The 13,673-nt window shown below is 38.9% G+C and overlaps 4 protein-coding genes across 4 annotated transcripts in view; 2 read left to right on the forward strand and 2 right to left on the reverse strand.

The window, feature by feature from the left end:
- LOC117482051 (GTP-binding protein 1-like) overlaps positions 1-1,185 on the reverse strand; it is a 32,509-nt gene extending 31,324 nt beyond the window's left edge. The window contains exons 1-2 of the mRNA XM_034130030.1: positions 1,044-1,185; positions 447-649 (exon numbers count right to left, since the gene is read on the reverse strand). Coding sequence (XP_033985921.1) covers positions 447-644 — 198 coding nt within the window. The 5' untranslated portion in view covers positions 645-649; positions 1,044-1,185. The remainder of the gene's footprint in view (positions 1-446; positions 650-1,043) is intronic.
- Positions 1-13,673, forward strand: part of LOC117482071 (B-cell receptor CD22-like) — a 1,109,798-nt gene that overhangs the window by 1,050,914 nt on the left and 45,211 nt on the right. The window lies entirely within an intron of this gene.
- lgals2b (lectin, galactoside-binding, soluble, 2b) lies at positions 2,261-8,495 on the forward strand. Its single transcript, XM_034130111.1, has 4 exons — positions 2,261-2,315; positions 5,168-5,241; positions 6,839-7,010; positions 8,171-8,495. The coding sequence occupies exons 1-4, from the start codon at positions 2,313-2,315 to the stop codon at positions 8,315-8,317; spliced, it is 396 nt and encodes a 131-aa protein (XP_033986002.1). The 5' UTR covers positions 2,261-2,312; the 3' UTR covers positions 8,318-8,495.
- On the reverse strand, positions 11,151-12,224 carry LOC117482091 (urotensin-2 receptor). The gene has a single exon (XM_034130093.1). The coding sequence runs from the start codon at positions 12,222-12,224 to the stop codon at positions 11,151-11,153; it is 1,074 nt and encodes a 357-aa protein (XP_033985984.1).

The following is a 13,673-nucleotide window of genomic DNA, read 5'->3' on the forward strand; positions in this document are numbered from 1 at the left end:
AAAACACTCATACATTTGAATAATGCATATCCAGGCGGCTCCTCATACCAATATACAAATGACTTGCACTCACACAGAGTAAATTATACCCCATGGCTGGATAGGATGAAGTTACAACGTGTCACTTTTTGATGTTTTGCAGCTTCCATGATGCAATACATATTTGTACTTTCGTTTAAACATGCATGCTTTGTATCTAATAGTGTTGTATTTGTGTCTCTATCTTTACTATTTTTGTAACAATGTCAATGTCCGAATAAATGAAGTCTGATTGTGATACATACGTGTTCATTTTGATGTTTTGCACAGCCAGCACAACACAAAATAACGTCATGCAGCTTTCATGCAATACATATATCTTATTACGTGTCTCTGCACAGTGTATTGAATCATAACAAACATCTTCTTTGCTGGAAAAACGTTTAGAGATGTACAGTGAGGCCCACCTTGTTGCTTAAGTCCAAATGATCCCCGGTGTCTCCGTTAGTTCCCTCGCCGTCTTCCAAGCCCTCTTCCCCGCATGGATCCTCCGCACAGTCCCGGTCCGGAGCAAACATACATGCAGGGACTATGGACTCTACTGGTGTTACATCCGGACATTTCTCTGGTTCTGTGGTTGGTTCTGTCTCCTCTAGCGACGCCATTTCAACTGATATATGCAAACGCAGCAGAAATAAATAAACAAACTAGCTAGCTTACAGTTAGCCGTTAGCACAGTCAGAAGTTAGATTCACTATTAATACAATATAATACAGAAGGAGCTTTATTGGCATGACCACATCAAAAACATACCATTGCCAAAGCATGCCGCAAAAGGCGTAACCAACAACAACAACAACAACAACAACAACAAAAGATACTATCTTAAAGCTAGCTAATGCTAGCAAACATCGAACTTACCGTTAGAATATGTACAGTTAACACACCTATACTAAGAACACATTAGTTATACATGATAGCAGTACATTTAGACTACAATGTTGAAGTTAAAGGTGTAAAGAAGCGAAGTTAGACGTTAAAGGAATGAGGAAATGAACACGTACCATATGTTGCTAACTAGCTGAGGAGCTAACTCAGTTGTTTATTCGGGTTAGCTTCAGTTTCTGGGCACTGAATGCAGGCCCCGCCCATCACCAAATGGAGAGAGGTGATTGGCTACTGTTCTCAAAGCCACGCCCACTGCTGTTAGTACCGTTGCTACGTAAAAAGCGTGGCATACTTTCAGAAACAAGCACTTAATAACAACAACAACTAATAATAATCAGAAGTGTAAAGTAACTAAGTACATTTACTCAAGTACTTTACTTAAATACCATTTTGAGGTACTTTACTTGAGTATTTCCATTTATACTACTTCTACTTCTATTTAGATGTACATTTTGTACTTTTACTCCACTACATGTATTTAATCCCTTTAGTTACTTCACAGATCTGGATGAATGATGTGAAATATAATCAAGTGTTAAATCAGACTTTAGTTCCACCTGGAGTAAATCCTCAAGCTACCCTGCAGTATACAAAGTCATTCAAACTAGCTGCACCTTTACCAGCTTTGAGAACACTTTAATGATCAATCATTATAAAACATATCATATATATTATTCTGAAATGGACCAATCTGCACAATGACTACTTTTACTGTCGCTACTTTCACTATATTTTGATGATGATACTTTTCTACTTTTACTTGAGGAACATTTTGAATGGACTTTTACTGTAACAGTGTATTCCTACACTCTGGTACTTCTACTTTTACTCAAGTACAAGATCTGAGTACTTCAACTTTCACTCAAGTACCAGATCTGAGTACTTCTACTTTTACTCAAGTACCAGATCTGAGTACTTCTACTTTTACTCAAGTACAAGATCTGAGTACTTCTACTTTTACTCAAGTACAAGATCTGAGTACTTCTACTTTTACTCAAGTACAAGATCTGAGTACTTCTACTTTTACTCAAGAACAAGATCTGAGTACTTCTACTTTTACTCAAGTACAAGATCTGAGTACTTCTACTTTTACTCAAGTACAAGATCTGAGTACTTACTCAAGTACATACAGTGCAAATAGTATTAATATTAATGTTCAGTGCAGGTTATATCTGATGTCTATGTTATGATATGAATTTTAATACCCCTTGCTGTAAAAATAATAGCCCATAATGAAGTAGCGGTTGAAAGGAGAAGTCACGTGTGATTGGTCTATTTGTTTTTACAACTCTTCCTGTCTTCAGTAAACGTCACAGGTGGTATATAAAGACTCACCTGTGTGCAGAGCTCTGTCACTGAGGGACAGACACCTGACGACAGCCAAGATGGTGAGTGGAGCCACAAGACTCATGTTAATCATTCTCCACATGAACTGCATTTATGATTGTGTCATTTTATCGTAACGGTATTACACTTCCGAATAATATTAAACTTCAGAATAAGATTGCTTTACCTACCTAAGTCCATCAAAAATGTGTATTGGGCCACTTCTAAATACATAGAAGAGATACCGTATATCTTGCTGTTTTGATCCTTTACACTTTTTAAAATGTACAGATTTATTATAAGTAAGTATATATCTAAATCTATATTCTAAAATGTACAGATTGAAGGTGGAAGTGGACAATTGTACAGAGCTTTAAGTTACATTATTTGCAGTATTAACACAGATTTACCTCCATTTCTAATATCCTAATGGTTGATTGGAAAGAAAAGAAAAGGTTTGATAGTATTAGCACCTATTTATTTCCTTTTTTGCTATAGACATATCTCTCTACGGAGTATCTTGTCAATCATTAGCAGTCACTCAACGGTCTGAAACTACATATGTATAACTTCTATAGTGTGATAAAGATGTGAACCTTGAAACCAAAGCTCTGCAACTAATTTAAAATGTACATTTCTTCCAAGCAAGGCCATGTATTCAGATTTTGAACATCTAAATCAGTGATTAACTTACTGACAGAAGATACTCCTGAAACTGCATTTATATTAATTTACAATATACTAAAGACTTGGCATTACAAGACAGGTATTGTGCCGCCATTTCTAGAGCGTAACACCAACAACGTCTTAAATCCTCATGGGAATTAATGAAGTGTAACTTGACTTAATTATTCTCCAACTCCAAGCCTTAGCAGTCAATGATAAACCAGCATTGATCGGAGATAAGAGGTAGCGTGGCGGGTAAAGACGGAGGTATCTTTGGATCTTTAGGTGTGGTGCAGGCGTATCGGAAGTCATTGCTTTATTGATTAGGTTAACAGGTACACTGAATTTGAAGAAAACTCTGTGGTATGCCACTATTATATTATTTTTCCTGGAGTGCAAACTTCAAAACAATCTTAGGTGTTTCCTATTTCAATATTAGTTTATTTTCTTTAATTTTTATATGGGCACACACACCCACACCTTTTTTAAATACCTATTTAGCGTGTGCACATATACTGTAGCAGAAGGTCCGTGTGTGGTGTGTGTGTGGTGTCTGTGTGTGTGTGTGTGTGTGTGTGTGTGTGTGTGTGTGTGTGTGTGTGTGTGTGTGTGTGTGTGTGTGTGTGTGTGTGTGTGTGTGTGTGTGTCTTTATGGTTTTATTGTCTATATATGATAACCACATGTCAAGGAACAAATACGGCGCCTTCCTGTTTCAGTACTTTTACAGCCGAGGGCAATTTGAACACCCTGGTTGATCATCGACAGCTAAAATAAGAACAACTACAATCACCAACAGTTCATGTTCATCTCTTCAAATGTGTAAATTAAATGTCAAAGCAGTATTGATACCTGTAGATGAACAGACTGGTTTTAAAATGAATTATCTTCTAACTTCTGACTTAATTTGATATCCTCTTTGCCAATACAAGATACCTTGTTTTTTCATGAGGATGACCACGAGGAACAGTCATGGGTTCATATTTAGACCTTCCTCTTGTAAATGATCTCCTCTATCCCCCGTATTAGTGGGCTGATCCAAACTTTAACTGAACTATAAAATGAAAAGGCGACTAGTTGTGTAATCCTAACCAGTTTTCTAACCCTAACCCTAACGCCCTTTCTGTCTCGGTACTTTTCACCCTGGTTGATCATCAACAGCTAAAACAAGAACACGTCTAATAATCAATTCCCCCACAGAACATCGACAACACGGTCATTAATTTCCATCTCTTAAAATATGTAAATTATATTTCAAAGCATTCTTTATACCTGTAGATTAACAGACGTGTTGTTAATTACAAATATCTTCTGACCAACGTTGATATCGTTCATCCGTGAGTTTTAGTTTCACTTGTAGAAAATATACAGATAGAGCCGTCAATAGCTCACAATTCGTCCTGCCTTTCTTCTCCCCCCCCAGTTTATTGGTTTGATCCAAACTTTAGCTGTACTATCATAGTAAATCGACTAGTTATATAACCCTAAAACTACCTTTTTTTGTAACCCTTAAAATCCAATCTGTGAAAACATCATTCAACCAGGATCCATCCATCCAACTAAGGAAGTAAACGATTTTTTATAACATGAGAAATAGTAAGCCCTGCTTCTTATTCATTATCTCTTTCATCCTTCAAATTGGTGGTCTGATCCAAACTTAAGCTGTACTAAAATGAAAAGGCGACTAGATGTGTAACCCCATTTTCTAACCCTAACCCTCATGTAGAAGTTGTATTGTAATACTTTGTTACATGTAGTTTAAAGGTAGGGTAGGTAAGTTAGAGATAGAGAGGTAAGGTAGAGAAACCAGCTCGAGTGCGCTAGAATTTGAAAATACACAACCGGAGAAAATCTGCCACTTCCTTACAGAGCCCCTCCTCCAACACACACGAACGCGCACATGACCAATGAGGGCACGAGATAAGTTTGTGCACAGATGGAAGGCTGACAGGCAGGTAGGCCATCCAGTTATTTTAGCCGGGCCGGCTCAGATGATTGGTCGTACTTTTTAAAGTACTACAGCTTCCACAGATGATATTTTTTAATGGATTTTTTGTCAAAGCACTTCAGATATTCATTGCTATCGGGATGTTAAGAGCATTCCATGGAATATAACAACAAGTGTATCTCGAGCCGGTTTCTCAAACTTACCTACCCCACCTTTAAGTAAGTTAATCTTTTTTTTAGGTAGGACTCCTCCATCTTTTTTAATCTGTTCACATATTTCTCTCGTCTTATTTCCCTTTACAGAAAATCACCAACATGACATTCAAGGAGGGGAGTCAGTTCAAGATCCGCATCAAGCCCAAGGACGACTGCAATTCGTAAGTTCGACTCATCAGAGATCACAGATATAGACTCTTCAGTAACACTGAATGAAGAGGAAGTGGAAGAGAGGTTAATGTTTCATCCACTTCTTCCCCTTTCCATCGCCTCCTTTTTTCAACCTCCATTGCAGCTTCGCAGAGATGTTAAAGTACACACATCCTTTACTCAAGTAGAAGTACAGATACTCGTGTTTAAAAATACTCTGGTAAAAGTAGAAGTACTGACTAAACTTCTTTACTCAAGTGAAAGTAAAGAGGGCTTTGAAATGTACTTCAGTAAAAAGTACCCATAACTAGCAGCTGTTTTAAAGAGTACCTGACCTCCCTTTATATCAATAGAACAATAATGTCATTGTTAGCTAATGAATGTTTCCATGCTGAACAACGGCAACATGACAACGTTTTCATTGGTCCCTCTTCTTTAGAGAAGACCAGGAAATGATGGATACACGGATCGTGTTCAAATCAATAGGCACGCAATGACTCTAAATAATAATGATCACGCCACCAAACACACATTCAAACTAAAGGAACCAGCCTGTTTGGGAAATGTAAGAAGTAGAAAGTACAGGTATTTGGGTTCAACATGTAAGAAGTAGAAAGTACAGGTATTTGGGTTCAACATGTAAGAAGTAGAAAGTACAGGTATTTGTGTTCAACATGTAAGAAGTAGAAAGTACAGGTATTTGTGTTCAACATGTAAGAAGTAGAAAGTACAGGTATTTGTGTTCAAAATGTGAGAAGTAGAAAGTACAGGTATTTGGGTTCAACATGTAAGAAGTAGAAAGTACAGGTATTTGTGTTCAACATGTAAGAAGTAGAAAGTACAGGTATTTGTGTTCAACATGTAAGAAGTAGAAAGTACAGGTATTTGTGTTCAACATGTAAGAAGTAGAAAATACAGGTATTTGTGTTCAACATGTAAGAAGTAGAAAGTACAGGTATTTGTGTTCAACATGTAAGAAGTAGAAAGTACAGGTATTTGTGTTCAACATGTAAGAAGTAGAAAGTACAGGTGTTTGTGTTCAACATGTAAGAAGTAGAAAGTACAGGTATTTGTGTTCAACATGTAAGAAGTAGAAAGTACAGGTATTTGTGTTCAACATGTAAGAAGTAGAAAGTACAGGTATTTGTGTTCAACATGTAAGAAGTAGAAAGTACAGGTATTTGTGTTCAACATGTAAGAAGTAGAAAGTACAGGTATTTGGGTTCAACATGTAAGAAGTAGAAAGTACAGGTATTTGTGTTCAACATGTAAGAAGTAGAAAGTACAGGTATTTGTGTTCAAAATGTAAGAAGTAAAAGTAAAAAGTCGTCAGAAAAATATGTATTGGAGTACTGATACCAGAAAAATGTACTTAACAAAGTATTTGTACTCCACTACTCTGTATAGGACCTAAAACAAATAAAACAGATAAAATAGTGCAAGAGATTGTTTTGAGATGTGCAAGTCAATACAAATAAAATTGAAATAGGGCAAGAAGAGTCTATATACAAGTAAATGGATTATCACCTTATTATACTGTTATACTCTACAGTAACATAATGTTATACAAGCTGCATATTAAGGGTTTTTCCATCGCCTCCATTTCAGCTTTGCCATCAACATCGGCCATGATTCTGAGAACGTCGCTCTGCACTTCAACCCCAGATTCGACAGCGAAGGAGACGTGAACACCATCGTCTTCAACTCTCTGTCCGGAGGGAGCTGGGGGGACGAGGCGAGGGAGGGGAACTTCCCCTTTGTGAGAGGGGAGGAGTGCAAGGTGTGTTGGGAGGAAGTCGATATCTGTAGTCTGGAAGAAGTCTGTTAAGTCTGATAACAAACACTTAGTTATTAGTGAAACAAACTATGAAATGTACACATTAAGAAATAAAGATTAATGGAAATGAAAGATGGAAAAAGTATGACAGAAAACATTTACAGAGCCATTATAATTATTATTATTATTATTAGGGTTAGGGTTACTCTTCCTTCTGATATAATATATTTTCTTGGAATTTAACAAATGTTCACAATATTCACCAAAATAATTTAAGATGTTTCAGAAAATGGATTTAGTTTATCTAAGAATTCATATTTATTTAATTGAATAAGGAAAAAAACAATTTATTTTTGTATTGCTTGTCATTTCACCTTTTTGTTTATTGATAAGAGGAAGTATGACTTAATGACACGGAAGAGGATTAGGACTAGAAATGTCTTTGACGGATGACTTACTTTCATTTTGAGATTTTTAATTAAAAAAAGTCTGAATTCTTCAAAAAAGGCAGATTTTTGGGAATAAAATAGTTCTGACTTTTTGCTTGAATCTCAGATTTCTGAAAATAAGGTCAGAATTCCGACACTTTCCTTAAGAAATTGATTTTGATCTCAACATTTTTACTTTATTTCAAATAATCCAATTTTTTTTTTGAGAATTCTGAGATGAAATTTAAAAAACGTGGCCTTTTATTTTCCTTTTTTGAATTTTGAGATTATATTTCATAGACCTTGCAGCCCTTTCCTACATTCTGCAACATAAAAGGTGTCAAATGTGTAATTCCCGAGGCAGCCTGCATAACTCACACACACACACACACACACACACACACACACACACACACACACACACACACACACACACACACACACACACACACACACACACACACACACACACACACAACACACACACACACACACACACACCACACACACACACACACACACACACACACAGTCATGTGGCTCAAGTTCAAATCTCATGATGTATTTCCTCATAACGAATGAGCTCTAAAGTCAACAGTCTAGTTCTGTCTAATCATGAAGGTGCACGGCTCAATAAACGTAATAACCCCCGAAAGAGATAGCATACATGTCCTCTTGTCTTTGTTTCCTCGTATGAAGGGAAAGATAAACCCTGTATTCTCGTTTTGTCTTCAGTTTTACATCAACTTCAACATGGAGCAGTTCTACCTCACACTTCCTGACGGTTCGATGCTGAACTTCCCAAACCGCCTGGGAGACGTCAAGTACAAGTTTTTCGATGTCAGCGGAGACGCGAGGATCATTGGCATCAAGATGAAGTAGAAGTCAAACTCTGGATCTGTCCACCCTTTGTGTGTTGCTTTAATAGTCTGTTTTACAATAGATATGTGAGTTTGTAGTAGGAGGAAATGGCCATAAGAGGGAGCCACAGCACATCTTAGCTCAGTGTGTCTGCTTTGACATCTCATCAGTCTCTGGGTTTGTTATTAAATGCTGTGGAAAAAAAAGCGTGTCTATGTCTTACTCTTTGATACACACACACAAACTGCTGAACAATCTCACACAATGAGTCTAAATTGATCTGGAAAGGGTCACTTTCAAATACAGTCATCATTCTGATACCAGTCATATTTGTCTTTACTATTTTCGCACAGTCTGAGGAGTATTAAAGGGGCCCTATTATTATGTTGGGGGTTTTCCCTCTCCTATAGTGTGTTATATAGGTTTTTCTGCATGTAAATGGTCTGCAAAGGCTAACATACCAAATGGCTGAGGGAAGGGACATCTCTAAGAGGTTGCCCAATCACAACAGAGCCGGCCAGCTAACCAATCAGAGCAGACGGGGCTCTGGTTTCAGACAGAGGGTGAAAAGAGGTGCTGCAACACAGACAGTATGAGAACAATAAAGAGCTTTTTGAACATTAAAGCATGGAGACATGTAGAGACACTACATACTGATATACACCTGAACATCAGCAGGAGAGGACTCTTTAAAGTAGAGACACTACATACTGATATACACCTGAACATCAGCAGGAGAGGACTCTTTAAAGTAGAGACACTACATACTGATATACACCTGAACATCAGCAGGAGAGGACTCTTTAAAGTAGAGACACTACATACTGATATACACCTGAACATCAGCAGGAGAGGACTCTTTAAAGTAGAGACACTACATACTGATATACACCTGAACATCAGCAGGAGAGGACTCTTTAAAGTAGAGACACTACATACTGATATACACCAGAACATCAGCAGGAGTGGACTCTTTAAAGTAGAGACACTACATACTGATATAAACCTGAACATCAGCAGGAGAGGACTCTTTAAAGTAGAGACACTACATACTGATATACACCTGAACATCAGCAGGAGAGGACTCTTTAAAGTAGAGACACTACATACTGATATACACCTGAACATCAGCAGGAGTGGACTCTTTAAAGTAGAGACACTACATACTGATATACACCTGAACATCAGCAGGAGAGGACTCTTTAAAGTAGAGACACTACATACTGATATACACCCTGAACATCAGCAGGAGAGGACTCTTTAAAGTAGAGACACTACATACTGATATACACCTGAACATCAGCAGGAGAGGACTCTTTAAAGTAGAGACACTACATACTGATATACACCAGAACATCAGCAGGAGAGGACTCTTTAAAGTAGAGACACTACATACTGATATACACCTGAACATCAGCAGGAGAGGACTCTTTAAAGTAGAGACACTACATACTGATATACACCTGAACATCAACAGGAGAGGACTCTTTAAAGTAGAGACACTACATACTGATATACACCTGGACATCAGCAGGAGAGGACTCTTTAAAGTAGAGACACTACATACTGATATACACCTGAACATCAGCAGGAGAGGACTCTTTAAAGTAGAGACACTACATACTGATATACACCTGACAATGAAAATGAGCAGAATAGGGACCCTTTAATATCAAAACATACAATTGGAATTTAAATAGTTGCATAAAATAAATGCAACTCAGAAAATAAAACCAGTGCATGTTTTAAAACAACTTAAAATTGGATGTCAATAACATTTTATGGAATTACAACCAGATAAAAGCTATTGAAGCTGCATGATTTCTACAGGCGACGACTTAACATACCGTCTTAATGTCCATAAATCTGGTCTCTAGCACGATCAAGTTTGTAATAAAGGAAGTATGTTAGAACTAGTACTAAACATTGATCACATGAAAAATAATGACAAAAACAAGAGGAAAAATTGCATCTGAACTCCTTGTTCATGAATGTGGCTAACATAGTTATTGCACTATGAATAAAGAGCAGGTTATAGAGTATTAAACAGGGTAATGCAAAGAGAGGGAGTGTATATACGACAGAGGTGAGATGAAGCAGCTCTTTCAGAGTCAATTTGCAGGAGGACTCAAAGAAGCGGTGGCTCGAGGCTGAGGAATGTGGCACGATGCAAACACATTCCCTGCACGCAGATGAAATATCCTTTACATGTGTGTGTTTAAAGTGGTACGGCAGATAGGAGAGGAAAGGAACAATCTTTACGTTTCCATTGCATTGACCAAACATCAGACAATTTAAAGCCATTGAAAAGTGCTACGATGAATTCGTGTCGCCAGCATTTCTTCCCTAGATGTATTCAAAACTATTAAAATATCCTATTTTACAACTTATTAAACCTTTTGCATTTAAGTAACAACTGGCAATTGAACCCACATATTTGTAACCTAAAGTTCATATACAAATGTGTTTTTTAACATAATTCAAGGAGGCAGATTTGGTAATAGTTTGACAGCCATTTGTCCTGTACATGTGAGAATAAGTCTTCTTTCTCTATACAAAACAAAAATTAAAATGCTAAAATGTTTGTCGTTTGCCTTCAAACAGATTTCTATGTCAGCAAACATCCACCTGCTGTGTTGGATTTCTCTTAATCCTTAACAGCTCTGGTTAAACACCTTTACATAGCTTAAAATGTTCTCAGAAAAAACCGACAGATTACAAATGTCTCACAAATATGACACTTTCCAGTTATGTACAAAGAATCTAGAACAGAAATGTCCTCCCTCAGGCGGATAAACAGTCAATACCAATGTCTCACTTGGGTGTCAATGCTTAGCGGGTATTTATTCATCCACTAAAGTTCCTGCAGTGGCGTCGTCACAGCTGATACGGGGTCAGCCCTGCTCGATCCCACGGACTGACTTTTCTGGGCCAAGTAGTCTTTATAGTTTCGGGTCAGGAGAGTGTAAAGAAATGGATTGATGCAGCTGTTCCCGTACGTCAGACACGTGACGAAGAAATTCACGTAATTATGCGCCGCCGGAGACAAAGCACTGAGGGACTCTGGAGAGAAGAGTTTGGCTAGCTGCCATCCCCAGAAAGGCAGGAAACACGCCCAGTATGCCACCACGATGCTGAAGATCATGGACACAACTTTCTGTTTGAGTCCTCTCCTGTTGGCAGAACGGCTGCTGCCTCCAAAACTAGCCTGAACCGCCCAGTAGCGGCTAGCTAGCCCCACGTACAGCCCGACGATTATCAATCCAGGAACTAAAACACTGGTCAGAAACAGCACGGTGATGTAAGCCTTGAAGGCCTCATACGTCCACGTAGGGAAGCAGATCCTCTTCACCGTTCCACTAGCGGTCGGTTTCCCCTCTCTGAGGCGGATCATCACCATCATGGGGAGCGTTAGCACGAAAGCTAACCCCCAGATAACCCACGCAGCTAGCCTCCGTTTACGAGTCGAGGACTTGTGAGCGCTGAAAGGACTCGCCACGGCACGGTAGCGTTCAAGACTCATAGCGACCAGGATGAAGACGCTGGCGTGCATGGTGAGGAGGTCGAGGCTCAGCAGGATGCGACATCCCGCCTCTCCGAACAGCCAGTCGTGGGCGAAGTAAGTACAAACGACGAAGGGGATGGTGGACAAGTAGAGGAGATCCGCCAGAGCCAAGTTGACGATGTAAACGTACATCGAGCCATTTCTACGCAAGGCAGCCGATCGCGTGATGACGAGCGTGTACATGTTGCCCGCCACACCCATGGCACACATGAACATCAGAGTTACACCAAGTAGAGATGTCACCCAAAGTCCACCACCAGTACCTCCACCACCACTACTGTCCTGAGTCCCTCCATTTTCAGCCCCTGGGCTCAGGACGAGGCCCAGCTGAGGCGTGATGGTGGCGTTGGTCGTGCAGTTCATGGCAGGTTCACAGATCCAAGGACATTGCATTCAATTTCAAAAGCTTTTAAAATCTGTACGACCATGTCATGCTGTGAGGTGTAGAACAGATGGCTTCTGATAGAAAATACAGCAATTATTTTTCGAAAATGTGTCCCAGAAAATGCAGGTAAAAACCAACTTGTATACAAGCTGTGAAGCCAAGAAACAGCATTGATATGCGATAGGTGACATATGTTTTAATCCAATAAGAAGACAAGGTAGATGAACAATGAAAAGGCCAGCAGCTTCAGTGACGATTCGAAGGAGCTTCCAGTCGATTGTTATCCCCAAAGATAATGCCCTCCACTCTCCAAAATCGTGACAAAGTGCCCTCAAAATCTCTGACGGCATGTCCTGCCGAGGCGAGGTTAGCTTGAAGTCGACTTCAGTTGCACAAGATTCCAGGGAGTCTCCTTATGGGGATTAGTTCAGTCACTTTCAAAACATGAAATACATTTCTGACCACTGACGTGACCTCCATAGGTTTTCTTGTCTCAAATAGCGTTGAATCATCAGCTGTATCATATCCAGTCCAACTTATTTTCTCCACATTTCTACCTGAAGTGGTAGAGATCCTTTGCTTTATCCAAATTATCCATGTTGCCGCTTTCCCTCCGCTCCTCTTAACCTCCTTTGACCTCCATTACAGATGAAGCTCGGATCCATGAAAGTCCCCAGTTTGACAGAAGACCAAAGTGTTTGTGTTCTTTGGGGTTTTCATGGTCACTCTCCCTCCTTTTCTCTTCTCCGTCCTACCTCTTTCTCACCTGGGTGAAAACTTGCAAGGACCTATAGATTTATGAGGTATTCCTCTCTGGCCTCTGTAGTTTTAAACACCCAGAAACCACCGGTGGGGGAAGTCGTCCACAACCACACACACTTGCCTATGCACAACATAATAGAGAACGTTTTATTTGAGCTCGTTTTAGATGTACAACTTCTTAATTTGAACCTTATCTTCACAACTTGTAAAAACCTACTTCACCTGCTTTCTCTGTGAATTAAAGAGTGTGAAGGAATCTTAAATCTGTATATGTTTATGGTGTAGGAAATGTCACTTTCCAATATAATAATAGGATTCAAGAAATGCATTAGGGCCCGGAATAAAGTTTGTTTTGGAAAAGCTCACTTTTAATTTTTCAAAAATGATTCACAACTTCTGAATGTGTGCACATATCCGTACAGAGATTCCTCGACAACTTCCAGAAGAAATATTTATTTTATTATTCATAATCAATATGTTCATGTGGTATGTCAGTCAGCCATGCTCAAGCATAGGAATGCCTGAACCCTTGTGTTGTGTTCGAAAGCTGTTACATGGTGTTCGCGGTTCAATTTTGACCCATGATTTATCTCAGTCCAAAACACTCAAAAATAATGACTATCATCCAATATCGTTTTAACTACATCATAACTAACTTATAATGC

This window comes from Trematomus bernacchii, unplaced genomic scaffold, assembly GCF_902827165.1.
Source record: "Trematomus bernacchii unplaced genomic scaffold, fTreBer1.1, whole genome shotgun sequence".
Taxonomy (NCBI): Eukaryota; Metazoa; Chordata; class Actinopteri; order Perciformes; family Nototheniidae; genus Trematomus; species Trematomus bernacchii.

Coding starts and splice junctions, on each gene's coding strand:
- lgals2b (XM_034130111.1), top strand. Junction 5,242..6,838: donor CCCAAGGACGACTGCAATTC/GTAAGTTCGACT, acceptor CCTCCATTTCAG/CTTTGCCATCAACATCGGCC. Junction 7,011..8,170: donor TGAGAGGGGAGGAGTGCAAG/GTGTGTTGGGAG, acceptor TTTTGTCTTCAG/TTTTACATCAACTTCAACAT.
- LOC117482091 (XM_034130093.1), bottom strand. CDS start 12,224: ATGAACTGCACGACCAACGCCACCATCACGCCTCAGCTGGGCCTCGTC.